Genomic DNA, 17,109 nt, shown 5'->3' with positions numbered 1-17,109 from the left:
ACAGCGGATTAGAGCGGCAGCGAGCCGAGGGCGCCGCCCAACATGTAGAGGCCACGCCTCTGCACTGACGCTGAACTGTTGCATTGTGGGAAGAGTTTTCTATGTTGATGAGACGTTGGTGTAACACGAGGTTTCATAAAGACTGATTCATATTCCACTGATCATCACTTTCATCTGTGTCAAGTTTCAATGTTTTTTACTCTTGAGTTGGTTTTAAATTTCAAAGATTGAAACATTTTCTGATGAATTAAGTGAAGTTTCATCTGTTAAATGATTTGATCCGATTATGTTGATTATTAATCAACAGAATAAAAACAGAGTTTCACCTGTTCATCAACTTCAGAGTTTATAAATCATATGATGATTTGTTGTGCAATAGGAGTAGACTTGACGTTGGCTAATTATTAATAATCATGAAATATGATTAAAAATAATACAAATTATTTATTAAAAATAATTAAAAATGATAAGGCTATCACTTAGGAATAGTAAAATAATTAATTAGAAATGATAAGGTTATCCATTAAGAATAGTTAAATAATTAAGGAAAACAATAAAATTATCAATTAAGAATGATACAATCTGTAATTATTACTTATCGTAGCGGGGCACCACCCTGGTTACAGGGACCAACGAGTCAAACTATAATTATCAGTCTCATATGATAAATGTTAAATTAATAATCTCAATAGTTACTATTAATGATTATTTAATTAACAATGAAGGGTTCTAAGTTCGAGCACAGGCTATCATAATCCAGCTGCATTCACACACATATGCACAAATAATCACAGACTACAGATACTTTAATTACAAAAGCATTTATTAAAAAGGGGAAATAAAGTTAATGTTATTTAATGATTCATCATTTTAACAAACTCCAATATTTCAAAGATAACAACAGCAGCAGCAGTTATCACAATTCAGACAATACATGTAATACCTGTGGTTTGTGTATGTCTCTCTGTCTCTATGTGTGTGTGTGTGTGTGTGTCTGTCAATGTGTGTGTGTGTGTGTGTGTGTGTGTGTGTGTGTGTGTGTGTGTGTGTGTGTGTGTGTGTGTGAGAGAGAGAAAAAGGGGGAGTGGCGATGACTCAGTCACGTGGTGACGTGGTCTTGTCACATCTAAGATGGCGGCAGACAATGATTCACCGAAAAACTCTCAAAATGGTGGTGACTACAAAACAAAATGGCGGAGCCGCTTTGGAAGTTAGAGCCAGAATGGGAGGAGAGAGAGAGAGGAGGCGTGGCAATAATAGTAGTAATAATAACTCTCAAAATGGTGGTTTAACTTGCGTTATTCAAAATGGAGTCTATGTTAATGACCATGTGGCCGGAGCTCACAATGGTGGTCGCCACATGAATTACACAAAGGGATTTTCAGATTTTCTCTGCTTGGCTTCGGGCCGAATGGCTTCCAGATGCATTAAACCTCTCTAAGTATAGATTTATCTATGTGACATGAACTGTACAAGTACAGATCGGAACGTATGTGTAAGTAGGTTCAGGAGGAGAGAGAGAGAGAGGAGAGAGAGAGAGAACATGCAAGGAGAGAACATAGAAGCTTTTAAAAACACCGTCAGAAACACGTTTACAGCATTTTACCACTCAGCCCCCAAGCGGACGTTGTGTGCTGATGTTCTGATCGGTAAGATCACTGCAAAGTTGTTCAGACGGTCACAGTGCAGCCGGAGACGCTTCGTCGCGGCGCTTAAACACTGCAACACAAACAACCCGGAAATGAACCGGAAGTAGCCGGCTCGTCGCGGCTAAAACAATGAGACACGGAGGTCCCACAAGCAAATACACTCCAGTATTAAACAATACGCTGTGGCAAGACAAGGAAAGGCAGAGACGCAGGTACTGTTTACTGTCGTTTATTCAGTAGTGAGGAAGAACTAGCACATGTTCCCCATACGGGAAGTATATATAGCTACAGCCTTTAACATTACCCATCAACCCACTGGGTGAGAGGACACACCCATGATTGCACGCCACACAGCCCCCCCCCGAACACCAAGAGGGGAAAAAAAAATAAAATGGGACAAAAGTCAGTACCTCTCAGGGGGTTTAACGAGGCGACCATAACGGCTACGCCGATCCCCGTCCGCAAACGCAGAGGTGGAACAAGCAGAAGGGACATCATTTACAACAGACACAGGATCAGGAGGCACAACTGGAGAAAACAACACAGGGGTCTTAGAAGGGGGGCGACCACGACGGGGAACCCGGGCCGGCAGCACCTCTTCGCCGGCAAACAGATGAGCCGGCTTAAGTCACAGTCACAGACTTGGTACCAAACGTCTCTATAGCCGAACCGTTAGCCGCTGTCAGACGCGGACCACTGCCACGGGCCGAGAGGTCCGTAGCTGCAGGAGGGAGAAGGCTCTTCTGCGAGCCAGAGTCCACCAGGATTACCTGATATGGAGTCATGAACGAACAGCAGCTCCTCTTGATCGCCAGCGCCCACGGCTGCTACCGAGCGCCCACGGCTGCTACCGAGCGCCCACGGCTGCTACCGAGCGCCGGCTCTTCCGTTTCCCGGTGCCTCGAACGCGCACAGAGGAACGCAGCGGTGCGCCTTGCTGCCGAAGCGCTGATGGAAGAAACACAACTGGGACAAGAACCGGGATGAGAACCGGGATCAGATACGGGATCAGATACGGGATCAGAACCTGGATCAGAATCGGGATTAAAACCAGTCAGAACCAGGATCAGAACCAGTTAGAACCAGGATCAGAACCGGGATCAGAACCGGGATCAGAACCAGGTGGTTTATTTCAGTGGATTCTCGGAGTTGAGCTCAAACACAGCAGCAGCCCCCCCCCGACCGCTCCCCCACCTGCAGCAGTGTGTTGACAGTGAGTTAAGCTCCGCCCAGTGGGGCTCTGGGAGGACAATGCCATTCCAACCCCCCCCTGCAGGCCGCGGTGGCGTGTTGTCCCTGGGACCCTCGAGTGAAGGTGTGATGTGAAGTATCTGAGTGGATCCTACAGCAGGTGTGAACAGAGCCTCTGTGGAACCGCCTCCTGACACATGATGTCATCGGCCTGGAGCCACACCGCCAGTGACCCTGAATGTCTTTTACTTCCTGTTAGCGTAGCCACCGCTAACCTGCACAGTTTTCCAGCCCTGCACCAATCAGCTGCCAGCTGAGCAGACGATGACGAGTGAATTCAGACTCACTGTGAAACACTGTAAGTCCCAAAGTGTGATTTGTGAATATGGAAAATAAAATGATTGATTGATTGATTGATTGATTGATTGATTGAGTGATTGATTGATTGATTGATTGATTGATTGATTGATTGATTGATTGAGTGAGTGATTGATTGATTGATTGATTGATTGATTGATTGATTGATTGATTGATTGATTGATTGGCTTTGTGTCACTTCCTGTGAGTCAGGGTCGGCCATCACACAGGAAACAGAATAAAGATGGACAACATGACAGCTACTCTACAGACAAGCCAAATCATCTCCATCGCCCCCTGGTGTCTGGCTGCTCTATAGTTCATTAACCCTCCTCCTCCATGTTAGCAGATGGGACATGGACCAAACTAAAAAATCAAAGTAGATGTTAAATAAAAGTTTGTCAAAGATGTTTCTGTCATTTCAGGCCGTTCTCGTATCACTGATGTTTGCTCAAGTGCTTCTGATGAGTTTGGTTTTATAACGTTATTTGATGATATAAAAACAGCCTTAGACTGAATCCTGATTGGTCGAGAGCATGTATGGGCGGGACCTCGATACCACGGCTCCTAAGTCACTACTGCACAGAGTCTGACTGTAAATGACGTCACCACCGCAAGATGGCAGCAGACAGACAGGAAGTGACCTGTTACCTCTGCTGCAGAGGTCATGGAGGAGGAGGAGGAACTGAGTCTGATCCTCCAGAGAAGATCCAGAGACCTGAGGAGCTCAGTCTGAAGCAGCTGTGGTTTATTGACATGTGTTTGGTTCTGGAGGCGTCAGGAGGGTGGAGCTGCAGACGGCTGGAGGAGGTGGGCCCCCTGGAGGAGGTGGGCCCCCTGGAGGAGGTGGGCCCCCTGCAGGCCGTGCCTCCCCACAGCAGCCGGCATAGCCTCACGCTCCACCTGAGTCAGTCAGATGCATGCTGGGCCAGTGGACTGTCCCAATTCATCTCTCTGAAGCTTCGGCTGTCACCTCAGCTGGGAGCAGCGCCTCCTGCTGGCCAGCTGGTCCGTCTGCATCAGCTGCAACTCAAGCAAAATAATTCAATACCATTGATCACAAAACCCTCCTTCACAAACTAAAAGGGAGGGAGGCTGTCACAAGGGCAATCTGTAAACTACCTATCCCCCAAATACATATTTCATTTCACTGGATGAAGCTGCTGAAGGATCAGGAATTAAAGTCTGAGTGGATCTGAGCCTGGAACTGATCATCTCACACCAGGACTCCCATCAGCTGCCTGGAGACATGTGGAGACAGGTCCATGTGCTTTACTGAGGAGTGTGTGTCCTCAGAGACAGTGTGTGTCCTCAGAGTCAGTGTGTGTCCCCAGAGTCAGTGTGCGTCCTCAGAGACAGTGTGTCCTCAGAGTCAGTGTGTGTCCCCAGAGTCAGTGTGTACTCAGAGACAGTGTGTGTCCCCAGAGTCAGTGTGTGTCCTCAGAGTCAGTGTGTGTCCCCAGAGTCAGTGTGTCCTCAGAGTCAGTGTGTGTCCCCAGAGTCAGTGTGTGTCCTCAGAGTCAGTGTGCGTCCTCAGAGACAGTGTGTCCTCAGAGTCAGTGTGTGTCCCCAGAGTCAGTGTGTGTCCCCAGAGTCAGTGTGCGTCCTCAGAGTCTCTGAGGACATTGTGTGTCAAACTAAAGCTCATTATAGAGTCACACATATGAAACCAGACATGTCTTCTGTAGAAATAAACTGAGTTTAATAATGTTTGGTTCACGTGTTAAACACAAACTGTTCAATCACATAACCCCCCCCCCCCCCAGGTTCAGGGCCCCCGGGGGCCGTGGGTCCGGCCCTGTGGTCCCTGGTCCTCAGAGGAACTCCTGCACCACCAGCTCCTTCAGGGAACAGGAGGCCCCGCCCCCTCGCTCCGCCTCCCTCAGCCGGGTCAGCTCCTCCTGGAGGGGGGCCACCGGCTCCCCCAGCTCGTAGCCCACCTCCACCAGCAGGCTCAGCAGCGCCGCCCTGTGGCGGGTCAGGCCGTAGCGCCGGGTCGCAGGCAGCGCGCGCAGCGCCGCCGCGTGCGCGCGCTCCGGCTCATGCAGGTCCCGGTGGCAGACCGCCAGGGCGGAGAGGGTGGGCACCAGGAGGGTGGCGCGTTGCCACGGCAACAGCTTCTCCTCCATCAGCAGCACCTCCTGCAGCTGCTGCCGCGCCGCCTCGAACTGCCCCCCCCGCAGCAGCGCGTGCCCACGCCTCTGCTCGCGATGCGTGAGGAAGGCGTGGAACGCAGCGCGGCCGCGCGCACAGCGCACGCGGGACACGTGGGACAGGAAGTCCTGCAGCGCCACGCGCCGCTCAGCGATCACGTGAGGGCAGAAGTTCCCGCTCAGCAGCTTCGGGGGCAGGACCAGCTCCTCCAGCTCCTCCTCCAGCTCCTCCTCCTGCTCCTCCTGCTGGGCCCGGACCTCCTGCTGCAGCTGCTGGTGCAGGGCGGAGAAGTCGCTGTAGCGGCGCTCCACTGAAACACGCCGGGAATCGAACCTGCCCGAACGCATCGGCACCACCTGGTACACCTGGGACAGGAGGACATCTTTATCTTCATGATCAACAAAGATCCTCGTTATGTTTTTATGCTTCGTGTTTACTTTAAAAATGATTTATTGGAACTCGTTTATTCAGGCTGAGACAGGAAGTGAAGTTCATCCACCATCCCTAAAGTTTAAGAGTAGACTCAAAACCTTCCTTTACGATAAAGCTGATAGTTAGAGCTAATGCGTGCGGCAGAAAGTAACTCGCCCTATGTTCCAAAATAGGAAGCGTTTAGTTTAAAAAGGCAAAGAGGTATTGATGTCTGATCTACTGAGTGGGCCACATGGTTTTCATGGTACTACCAACAAACCAGGAGCCAGTCAGATTTACCTTGAGCCTCAAGTTCGGCCTCTATCATTGTATCATTGATTACAAGGCAAAAACACCTGATGGTGCAAAGGGAATTCATGACACATGACACACGGAGCTTCTCTCTCCAGCTTCTCCTTCCTCTTCTCCATCCCTATCACATCAGAGTAATTCATATCTCATCAGTACATGTTTCTGACCCTTGACCCCTCCCCCCGAGTCCCTGTGCCTTATCGCCCACAGATCCAGGACCACAGCTGAGGCCGCACCATGGATTAGGATCTGTGGATCGCTTGTCGGAGGTCTCGGTGGTGGATCCAGTTTGGTGGATATGGGCTATACAAATACAACTTGATTGATTGATTTGATATTCAGAATAAAGTGAGGAATTTATGTTATATCATCATTATTTTTCTACATCTATAAACAAACTGGTGAGAAATTCCTGAGAATCCGACTCCAGGTTGTTTACAGAATCTGAAGAGGACTCTGGTTCCTTTCCAAGGTTCTGGTTACTGAGCAGGTTCTCCGATGGTTCCAGAGGTTCCTTTTGTCTGGCGACTGTTTAGAAGGTTTGAACAGTTCCGTGTTGGGACATGGTTTTTGTGCAAACCACAGGCCTCCTTTTCGGCCTACATGTGTGGTCAAAACTTGAAACAAGCATGCCGCATGTTCTGGAGTGAACTCAGTTTTCCAGGGTGCAACATGTTTTCTTTGTTCTTGGAAGGCCAAGAAACTCAGGCTCCCAGGGGGCAACAGGTCTCATTGTTCTCCCAGGATGCCAAGAGGTGTCAAAAAAGCCATCAAAGTCAACTCCAATTGGTCCATTTGGCTCCATGACCTGGGGGTCACTGGGCCTATTTAAGAGCAGGCCTCCTCCAGATTCTTTCTCTTTCTCCAATCCCTCTGAGGCTGCTCCAGCTCTTTCCCTCTAACCACCGAGGACAGCAGGCAACCAGCCGTCTCTCCTGCATCTCCGAGGGGGGGGGGCGACAACGGTCAAAGGTGCAGTTTCTAACTCATCTCTTCAAGGAAACCTCCTCGCCATTCAAGCTCTACCAACTCCTCGCAGCGACTCGGTCCTGCAGGTAAGAACTTCGAACAAGCCACGGAGACCCACAGCTCAACGGAGCGGAAGCAGAAACCACACGAGCCAGAAGACTTCACACAACCAGCAGGATGAACTGCTAACTGAACTACAGCAACTTTCTCCCTTTCTGAGGACTGGTAACATACTGGGCTTATTTATTATACCAAACTAAGCAAGACTGTTTATTTGATTCTGTGTGGGGTTTATAAGTTTGATACGTGTTGTGTTATTGTCGTTACAAGCTAAATGAAAGTTTACACAGACTCTGCCATTATCTGATTAGCATTTACACAGACACGCATATCACTACCTACTTAGCTACGTCCCCTGACCAGAAGAGAGGGGGGGGGGTGCTATCTTAGAGATTATCTTAAAAGCCCACAGGAAGGTGGAACTTTCTTTGTTAACCACCATTTTGAGAACATTCTGATTCACACATACACACACTCACACACCTTTGTTTTAGCTAGTACGTTTAGTTTAGTTTTTATACTTTATTATGTTCATAATAAATGATTTCTTTTAAAAATGTTCTTTCATTAATGTTGCATAAGTGAATTTTGCCAAGCTCTACACTGTGAAGAACTCTATAAACCTTCACTGTTCATTATATAATCTTTAATAGTAAATATTGAGATTTCTAATTGAACTAGATCTAAATGAAACTGATCTTAATCAATAAATTGGCTATCATTACCAAGGGTGGTGCCCCGATAGAACTTAAACAAACAAAAGTTACGATTAAATATTAATATTTTAAATATTAATGTTTTATATTTTATTTTGATAACCAAATTTAATGAATGCCTAAAGGCACACCATCTTATGGTATCACTCCTAACCATTATTGCACAACATCGGTGAAGAGGTTCTACATTGTGTTATCATTAATAGGTTCTCCAGGACCTTCATGAGGTTCTAGTGGTGAGATCTTAGTATTGGACTGTGTTCCACCATTGACACTGAGACAGGGAACGTTCTCTAGAAGAACGTTGGTCTCCAGCTCTGACACTGTTCAGGTTCTCACCACGTGTTTGCTCAGAACCTGGTCGATGATCCGAGCTGAAGGGATTTCAAACATCAGCCTCTCGGGGCGGTTCCGCCGCTTCGCCACCCGGACGTTCTCCTGAAGCTGCTGAGTCGTCAGAGAGGAGCAGCCTACACAGACACACAAAGATACACACACAGACACACACTCATTGTGGGAGCTCGCGTGTTTTCATAAATAAAGTTGTGACGTGTGAATTTAAACCTGAAGCCAAAGCGTCTGTGTGAGTCGGGTTCCTTCGAAGTTCTGCTCCTGGTTCTGCTCCTTGTGCTGCTCCTGGTTCTAGTCCAGTTCCTGGTTCTGCTCCTTGTCCTGCTCCAGCTCCTGGTTCTGGTCCAGCTCCTGGTTCTGGTTCTGGTCCAGCTCCTGTTTCTTCCATTACACTTAGAAAACCTATTGTGAAACACAGAGAACATGAGGAGAAACAAAACCGTCTGACTATGACTTGTTTTACAGAGTCTCTTACCGGTCGATCCTCCAGGTCCAGAGACAGAGACACGGAGACACAGAGACACAAAGACTCAGAGACACGGAGACACAGAGACACACAGACCCAGAGACATAGACTCAGAGACAAAGACTCAGAGACACAGAGAAAAGACGTCTCGCTGTTAGAGACAAGCAGACAGAAGAGGAAGTTCCTCAGAGGACAAACAACAACGAAGTCAGTGAAGAGGAAGTGTAACCAAACAGCTGTGTGTGTGTGTGTGTGTGTGTGTGTGTGTGTGTGTGTGTGTGTGTGTGTGTGTGTGTGTGTGTGTGTGTGTGTGTGTGTGTGTGTGTGTGTGTGTGTGTGTGTGTGTGTGTGTGTGTGTGTGTGTGTGTGTGTGTGTGCGTGTGTGCACATGAGCGAGCTAAAGAGAGGGAGAAAGACGTGTCAGCAGAGTCTGAATGAATCCCGTGCAGTTGTGTAGAAACATTTGACCAGTTTAAGGATGGATCCTTGTGTGGTGAACTGGTGTTAACACCAAGTGTCTCTGAGACACTTCCCTTCTCTTCAGCTCAGCAGGACGCAGCGGAACAGAAGCCTCTGAAGTTTGGGCTGAGCAGATCTTTGCTGGCGTTGCACAGGAGTGCGCTGGTGAAGACGAGGTCCACAGCAGCAGAGGACACGAGTTCACCAGGTCATCGCTGGTCATGGGGAAGTTCCCTTCAGGAGAGAGGAAGACGAACATGACACTTCATGAGGAAATCCTTGTGGATAGGTTGTGTAAACACACAAGGGATCAGAGCAGAGTCCAGCACCAAGTCCCCACTGATCCACCAACTGCAGGATGAATATTGAGAATAATCCTTCACACGTTGATCAGCGGGTTTGAATATGTGAGCAGGTCAAGATGTTTAAGATGAGATGTTCAGCTCATCAGGTCTCAGATGGATCTCATGTCCTCTACAGTGGAAATACACTTCTCTGTGAATGTCAGGTAACATATTTATTAAATAACATTAATGGAAGCCAAGACCTTCAAAACGAGTTTCTACAGAGAAAAGTATCTTTTAATAACTTGAATATATAAAGCACCTTTTCAGAGACCAGAACGTTTTGTCATTAGGGACAAAAGTAAAAAGAAAATGATCCACAGGAAACAGGACGGATATAAACTGGCAGCACGTTGTATCCGGTTGTCGGTCCATCGATTGTCAACAAGGTAAAACACACAACTTCAAATACATCATGTGTGAAGCCTCAGTGGAACTTCACAGCACCAGAGAGGATCTGTGTCTATAAAGCATTGTGAAATACAATAAAACACATTAATATAATACAACTTACTTCTCAAACAAATTGTACGAGTTTCTCTCGATGCAGCTTTCACTCAAAGTGTAATGACATCACATGCATCATTTTATATCCGCTGCTGACACAGCAATATGTAACAGCTTTGTTTACGGTTCGAGTCCAGTGATCCAACAAGTTTATGTTTTTGTTTAGTCATTCTTGACTTCTTAAAAGTTTCTTTGATTTCTGATTCTGATTGGCATCGCGGGTGTTGACCTCTGCTCATCGGGAACTGAAGAAGACACGTTATCAATATAAAAACACAGCTAACAATTCTCCAATTTAAGAATACTTCATGAATCTGAGTTTTCTTAGACATTTTCTTAAGAACAAATTTAAGTAAAAACTTACTTAAATATTGGGTGAATGAGGCCCGATGATCTTATTTTATTGAAGAACTTTATTATGAAATAGAAACATGTCGTCTCATCTTAAGTTGATGTGAACATCAAACAGCAGAGAACTTCACTGTGTCACTGTCTTTTTAATACAAAGGGATTTATATACAGGTCTCTGCTGATTGGACGACACTTCTGACACACACAGCCAATCAGGAAACAGACGTGGAAGCTCGACGACTCGAGAGGAAACGAGTTCAACCTGAAGGAGGAGCTTCTTCAACAAGTTCATCAAGACTCTGAAGGGAGGAGTTACATGTTGGAACAGGAACTGGAAATGAACTGGGAGGAGTCTAGAGTCTAAGGCCCAGTGCCTCACTCTCTCACTCCCTCGCTCACTCACTCCCTCACTCTCTTACTCACTGCCTCTCTCACTCCCTCCCTCTCTTTCCCTCACTCACTCTCTCACTCCCTCGCTCACTCACTCCCTCACTCTCTTACTCACTCACTCTCTCACTCACTCTCTCACTCCCTCCCTCCCTCACTCACTCACTCACTCTCTTGCTCGCTCCCTCTCTCTCTCTCACTCCCTCCCTCCCTCACTCACTCACTCACTCACTCCCTCCCTCGCTCCCTCCCTCACTCACTCACATCATGAATAATATTAATAATTCTTGCTTTACCTCCGCTGCTTAACAGGCGATGTGACGTTTAATCAGAACAAAAGAGTTTTATGAAACATTTCAACTAGTAATAAAATCTGTTAATAAAGGTTGTACAGTAAAAAGTACAAAATATACATATTTACCTTTAAGTGGAAGAGTACAAAAATATAAAGTAAATGTAAAAAAAAACAAAGGTTTAGTGTTGATCAGAGTTGGAGATGAATGGGTCAATACACTGGTGTCCCCTGGGACCGTCACCATGGTAACAGGGACCTGTCTCTGGGCTCAGTACTGCAGGTGTCCCCTGGGACCGTCACCATGGTAACAGGGACCCTGGGCTCAGTGCTGCAGGTGTCCCCTGGGACCGTCACCATGGAAACAGGGACCTGTCTCAGTACTGCAGGTGTCCCCTGGGACCGTCACCATGGAAACAGGGACCTGTCTCAGTGCTGCAGGTGTCCCCTGGGACCGTCACCATGGTAACAGGGACCTGTCTCTGGGCTCGGTACTGCAGGTGTCCCCGGGGACCGTCACCATGGTAACAGGGACCCTGGGCTCAGTACTGCAGGTGTCCCCGGGGACCGTCACCATGGTAACAGGGACCCTGTCTCTGGGCTCAGTACTGCAGGTGTCCCCCTGGGACAGTCACCATGGTAACAGGGACCTGTCTCAGTACTGCAGGTGTCCCCGGGGACCGTCACCATGGAAACAGGGACCTGTCTCAGTACTGCAGGTGTCCCCTGGGACAGTCACCATGGTAACAGGGACCTGTCTCAGTACTGCAGGTGTCCCCTGGGACAGTCACCATGGTAACAGGGACCTGTCTCAGTACTGCAGGTGTCCCCTGGGACAGTCACCATGGTAACAGGGACCTGTCTCAGTACTGCAGGTGTCCCCTGGGACAGTCACCATGGTAACAGGGACCTGTCTCAGTACTGCAGGTGTCCCCTGGGACCGTCACCATGGTAACAGGGACCTGTCTCAGTACTGCAGGTGTCCCCGGGGACCGTCACCATGGTAACAGGGACCTGTCTCAGTACTGCAGGATGCTCAGCAGGTTGTAGGTGACGGTGTCTCTGATGACCTCGGCCGTGCAGTACGTGTCTCCTGCGTACGCTTCGGGGTCGGGCTGACGGAGACACGCCCCCGAGGGGGACGTGTCCACGCTCCACTCCGGGAGGAAGCCGTCTCCTCGCGCTTCGCAGACGTTGTGCAGGACGCAGCACGCCGCCACGACCCGGGGCATCATGGAGATGTCGATGTCGCTCTTCTTCAGCAGACACCTCCAGCGTCCTTTCAGGCGGGTGAAGGCGGCGTCGACCACGGAGCGGGCGGAGCTCACGGTGTAGGAGAAGCGGCGCTGCTCCGGGGACAGCTGCTGCTCCTCGCTGTAACCTTTCATCAGCCACGGCTTCAGAGGGAAGGAGGCGTCGCCGATCAGGTGCACGGGGATCTCCACGCCGTCGGACAGGAGCGACCTCTGCAACGCAGGAAACATGGAGTGGTGAAGCAACCTTCACAAGTCCCGCCTCCCACCTCCTCTCGCCTCCTCTGACCTCCTCCCACCTCCTCTGACCTCCTCTCACCTCCTCTGACCTCCTCTCACCTCCTCTGACCTCCTCCCACCTACTCTCACCTCCTCCCACCTCCTCTCACCTCCTCCCACCTCCTCTCACCTCCTCTCACCTCCTCTCACCTCCTCTGACCTCCTCTGACCTCTGACCTCTCACCTCCTCTGACCTCCTCCCACCTCCTCTCACCTCCTCTGACCTCCTCTCATCTCCTTCCACCTCCTCTCACCTCCTCTCACCTCCTCTGACCTCCTCCCACCTCCTCTCACCTCCTCTCACCTCCTCTGACCTCCTCCCACCTCCTCTGACCTCCTCTCATCTCCTTCCACCTCCTCTGACCTCCTCTCACCTCCTCTGACCTCCTCTCTCCTTCCCTGACCTCCTCCCACCTCCTCTCACCTCCTCTCACCTCCTCTGACCTCCTCTGACCTCCTCTGACCTCCTCTCACCTCCTCTGACCTCCGCTGACCTCCTCTCACCTCCTCTGACCTCCTCTCTCCTTCCCTGACCTCCTCCCACCTCCTCTCACCTCCTCTCACCTCCTCTGACCTCCTCTGACCTCCTCTCACCTCCTCTGACCTCCTCTCACCTCCTCTCACCTCCTCTGACCTCCTCTCACCTCCTCTCACCTCCTCTCACGTCCTCTCACCTCCTCTCACCTCCTCTGACCTCCTCTGACCTCCTCTCACCTCCTCTCACGTCCTCTCACCTCCTCTCACCTCCTCTGACCTCCTCTGACCTCCTCTCACCTCCTCTCACCTCCTCTCACCTCCTCTGACCTCCTCTCACCTCCTCTCACCTCCTCTGACCTCCTCTGACCTCTGACCTCTCACCTCCTCTGACCTCCTCCCACCTCCTCTCACCTCCTCTGACCTCCTCTCATCTCCTTCCACCTCCTCTCACCTCCTCTCACCTCCTCTGACCTCCTCCCACCTCCTCTCACCTCCTCTCACCTCCTCTGACCTCCTCCCACCTCCTCTGACCTCCTCTCATCTCCTTCCACCTCCTCTGACCTCCTCTCACCTCCTCTGACCTCCTCTCTCCTTCCCTGACCTCCTCCCACCTCCTCTCACCTCCTCTCACCTCCTCTGACCTCCTCTGACCTCCTCTGACCTCCTCTCACCTCCTCTGACCTCCGCTGACCTCCTCTCACCTCCTCTGACCTCCTCTCTCCTTCCCTGACCTCCTCCCACCTCCTCTCACCTCCTCTCACCTCCTCTGACCTCCTCTGACCTCCTCTCACCTCCTCTGACCTCCTCTCACCTCCTCTCACCTCCTCTGACCTCCTCTCACCTCCTCTCACCTCCTCTCACGTCCTCTCACCTCCTCTGACCTCCTCTGACCTCCTCTCACCTCCTCTCACGTCCTCTCACCTCCTCTCACCTCCTCTGACCTCCTCTGACCTCCTCTCACCTCCTCTCACCTCCTCTCACCTCCTCTGACCTCCTCTCACCTCCTCTCACCTCCTCTGACCTCCTCTCACCTCCTCTGACCTCCTCTCACCTCCTCTCACCTCCTCTGACCTCCTCTGACCTCCTCTCACCTCCTCTCACGTCCTCTCACCTCCTCTCACCTCCTCTGACCTCCTCTGACCTCCTCTCACCTCCTCTCACCTCCTCTCACCTCCTCTGACCTCCTCTCACCTCCTCTCACCTCCTCTGACCTCCTCTGACCTCTGACCTCTCACCTCCTCTGACCTCCTCCCACCTCCTCTCACCTCCTCTGACCTCCTCTCATCTCCTTCCACCTCCTCTCACCTCCTCTCACCTCCTCTGACCTCCTCCCACCTCCTCTCACCTCCTCTCACCTCCTCTCACCTCCTCCCACCTCCTCTGACCTCCTCTCATCTCCTTCCACCTCCTCTGACCTCCTCTCACCTCCTCTGACCTCCTCTCTCCTTCCCTGACCTCCTCCCACCTCCTCTCACCTCCTCTCACCTCCTCTGACCTCCTCTGACCTCCTCTCACCTCCTCTGACCTCCGCTGACCTCCTCTCACCTCCTCTCTCCTTCCCTGACCTCCTCCCACCTCCTCTCACCTCCTCTCACCTCCTCTGACCTCCTCTGACCTCCTCTCACCTCCTCTCACCTCCTCTGACCTCCTCTCACCTCCTCTCACCTCCTCTCACGTCCTCTCACCTCCTCTGACCTCCTCTGACCTCCTCTCACCTCCTCTCACGTCCTCTCACCTCCTCTCACCTCCTCTGACCTCCTCTGACCTCCTCTCACCTCCTCTCACCTCCTCTCACCTCCTCTCACCTCCTCTGACCTCCTCTCACCTCCTCTCACCTCCTCTGACCTCCTCTCTCCTTCCCTGACCTCCTCTGACCTCTGACCTCTGACCTCACCTCTCTGGGGAACAGGTACCCGTCGGGCCGGTCCTCAGCTTTCAGGTACAGGTCGGAACTGCACAGCACGGTGGCGCTGTTGCTGCTTCCGGGCCAACCGGCGTACACGTCCGTGAAGCTGCCGGGACACAAGCATGCGTCACTAATCCGGACCGGACACGGCTCATACCGGACCGGATACGGCTCTAACCGGATACGGCTCTTACCGGACGTTGTGGTCCACCACCGCCTGCAGGATGACGGAGTGCCAGCCGCTGCGGTTGATGTAGTGGTCCGGGTTGTCCCTGGGGGGGGCGATGGGGATGTGGGTCCCGCCGATGGCCCCGGCGCACTGCGGGTAGCACCGGTCCCGGAAGGCCTGCAGCGTGGCGTCCAGCCGGGGCCCGGAGGGGAGCGACACGAACCGGTGGAACAGCCGCTGCACCAGCGCGCAGGCCACCTGCCGCACGATGTTGCACACGGTGGCGATGCCGACTCCGAACATGTCCGCGATGGAGCGGTACTCCCCGGAGCGGGCCAGCCACCACAGGGTGATGGCCAGCCGCCGGCCCGGCTCGATCGGGACCCGGTAGTTCGTCCGGCGGCGCTTGATGGCGGGCCCGATGAGCTCCAGCAGGAAGTCGAAGGTGGACCGGGACACGCGGAACTGCGCCTTCCACTGCTCGTCGTCGAAGGCCTCGGCCGCGGCCCACAGGTTCTGCCCCGGGCCCCGGTCCCGGACCCACACGGGCCGGCTGGTGCCGGACAGGAGGCTGAGCGCCGCCGCCACGGAGGACAGGAGGAAGGCTCGTCTCCTCCGCAGGTACTGCCTCCTCCTCCGGTCCCGGTCCACCAGCTCCCGGTGCCTCCGCCGCCGCAGCCCGGCCTCCTGCAGCCGGTACAGCTCGCACATCTCCGGGGCCAGCACCGGGGCCAGCACCGCTGCTGCTGCCGGGCCGGAGGCCTCCTGCTCCGGGGCCGAGGGCTCCTCCGTGGCCGCCTCCATCTTCTACCGCCAGTAAACAAACCGCACGTCGCATGGTTATGACGTAGCTGAGCACGTCACATGTCTCTGAAACCTTCAAATGAAACTTTAATCGAAAATGAATCTAAATGGAAATAAATATTTCTAAACTTTCTGTTTCTTTGGTCAGAAATAATATTATGTGTTTAATGATGTTTATCATAAATCATTGTTTTCTTCCTCATGGAAAACATCCTGAACCAGAGGAGGAGGAGGAAGAGGAGAGGAAGAGAGGGGAGGAGAGAGGAGAGGAAGAGGAGAGGAAGAGGAGAGGAAGAGAGGGGAGGAGAGGAAGAGAGAAGAGGAAGAGAGGGGAGGAGAGGAAGAGAGGGGAGGAGAGAGGGGAGTAGAGGAGGAGAGGACGAAGAGGGGAGGAGAGGAAGAGGAGAGGAGGAAGAGAGGGGGGAGGAGGAGAGGAAGAGAGGGGAGGAGAGAGGAGAGGAAGAGAGGGGAGGAGAGGAAGAGAGGCGAGGACAGGAGAGGAGGAAGAGAGGGGAGGAGAGGAGAGGAGGAAGAGAAGAGGAGAGGAAGAGGAGAGGAAGAGAGGAAAGGAGAGGAGGAAGAGAGGAGAGGAGGAGAGGCGAGGAGGAGAGGAGAGGAGGCGAGGACAGGAGAGGAGGAAGAGAGGGGAGGAGAGGAGAGGAGGAAGAGAAAGGGAAGAGAGGAAAGGAGAGGAGGAAGAGAGGCGAGGAGAGGAGGAAGAGAGGAGAGGAGGAAGAGAGGAGAGGAGGAAGAGGGGAGAGGAGGAAGAGAGGCGAGTGAGAAATAAGTCAGAATTTGAGTTTAAACTCAGAACTCCCTTGTTTTGTCCCTAATCCTCTTCCGTAGGAAAGAAACATGGAGGAGATCATATAAACATTCTGAATCATCATCTGTTGGTAAGAAAATAAAATAGAAGTTTATTAAATACTCAGGATCCAAGAAGAAGAAACAAGTCATAAGAACAGAGAGGAGCAAGACATGAGGCTGAAGAAGAGGAGGGATCAGACTGTTATTATTATTATTATTAGGGCCCGAGCACAGACATCAAAGGTGTCTGGTGAGACCCTATTGAAATTGTAAGGATTATTATTATTATTATTATTATTATTATTCAGGCAAATGAATTGGCTTTTTGAGGGCTTTAACATGCTCAACTTCTTACCAAAATTTGCAGAAAGTTAGAAAGTGGTGAAAATTTACGTATTCTGAAGGAATTTTCAATGGGCGTCGCAAAATGGCTCAACG

General features: G+C 51.3%; 3 protein-coding genes across 3 annotated transcripts in view; 1 reads left to right on the top strand and 2 right to left on the bottom strand.

Annotated features, from left to right (window-relative positions):
• The window catches only part of LOC133008945 (Iroquois homeobox protein 5a-like), a 2,316-nt gene extending 2,248 nt beyond the window's left edge, over nucleotides 1-68 (top strand). The window contains exon 3 of the mRNA XM_061076331.1: nucleotides 1-68. This exon is cut by the window's left edge and continues 417 nt beyond it. Coding sequence (XP_060932314.1) covers nucleotides 1-68 — 68 coding nt within the window.
• Nucleotides 69-5,001: 4,933 nt separating this feature from the next.
• On the bottom strand, nucleotides 5,002-8,775 carry snx20 (sorting nexin 20). The gene is made up of 4 exons (XM_061077079.1): nucleotides 8,646-8,775; nucleotides 8,384-8,572; nucleotides 8,159-8,289; nucleotides 5,002-5,716 (listed from the first exon to the last, which is right to left on the bottom strand). The coding sequence occupies exons 2-4, from the start codon at nucleotides 8,556-8,558 to the stop codon at nucleotides 5,012-5,014; spliced, it is 1,011 nt and encodes a 336-aa protein (XP_060933062.1). The 5' UTR covers nucleotides 8,559-8,572; nucleotides 8,646-8,775; the 3' UTR covers nucleotides 5,002-5,011.
• A 2,166-nt stretch (nucleotides 8,776-10,941) lies between these two features.
• On the bottom strand, nucleotides 10,942-15,880 carry LOC133009222 (uncharacterized). Its single transcript, XM_061076655.1, has 3 exons — nucleotides 15,086-15,880; nucleotides 14,880-14,997; nucleotides 10,942-12,442 (listed from the first exon to the last, which is right to left on the bottom strand). The coding sequence occupies exons 1-3, from the start codon at nucleotides 15,862-15,864 to the stop codon at nucleotides 11,996-11,998; spliced, it is 1,344 nt and encodes a 447-aa protein (XP_060932638.1). The 5' UTR covers nucleotides 15,865-15,880; the 3' UTR covers nucleotides 10,942-11,995.
• Between the last annotated feature and the right edge of the window lie 1,229 nt (nucleotides 15,881-17,109).

This window comes from Limanda limanda, chromosome 8 (genome assembly GCF_963576545.1).
Source record: "Limanda limanda chromosome 8, fLimLim1.1, whole genome shotgun sequence".
NCBI classification, from domain to species: Eukaryota; Metazoa; Chordata; class Actinopteri; order Pleuronectiformes; family Pleuronectidae; genus Limanda; species Limanda limanda.
The sequence above is the reverse complement of the archived record's forward strand: the minus strand, read 5'-3'. Positions and strand labels throughout refer to the sequence as shown.

Coding starts and splice junctions, on each gene's coding strand:
- snx20 (XM_061077079.1), bottom strand. CDS start 8,558: ATGGAAGAAACAGGAGCTGGACCAGAACCAGAACCAGGAGCTGGACCA. Junction 8,290..8,383: donor CACAGACGCTTTGGCTTCAG/GTTTAAATTCAC, acceptor GTGTCTGTGTAG/GCTGCTCCTCTCTGACGACT. Junction 5,717..8,158: donor AGGTTCTGAGCAAACACGTG/GTGAGAACCTGA, acceptor CTCCTGTCCCAG/GTGTACCAGGTGGTGCCGAT.
- LOC133009222 (XM_061076655.1), bottom strand. CDS start 15,864: ATGGAGGCGGCCACGGAGGAGCCCTCGGCCCCGGAGCAGGAGGCCTCC. Junction 14,998..15,085: donor GTGGTGGACCACAACGTCCG/GTAAGAGCCGTA, acceptor GTGTCCCGGCAG/CTTCACGGACGTGTACGCCG. Junction 12,443..14,879: donor GGTACCTGTTCCCCAGAGAG/GTGAGGTCAGAG, acceptor CCTGCGTTGCAG/AGGTCGCTCCTGTCCGACGG.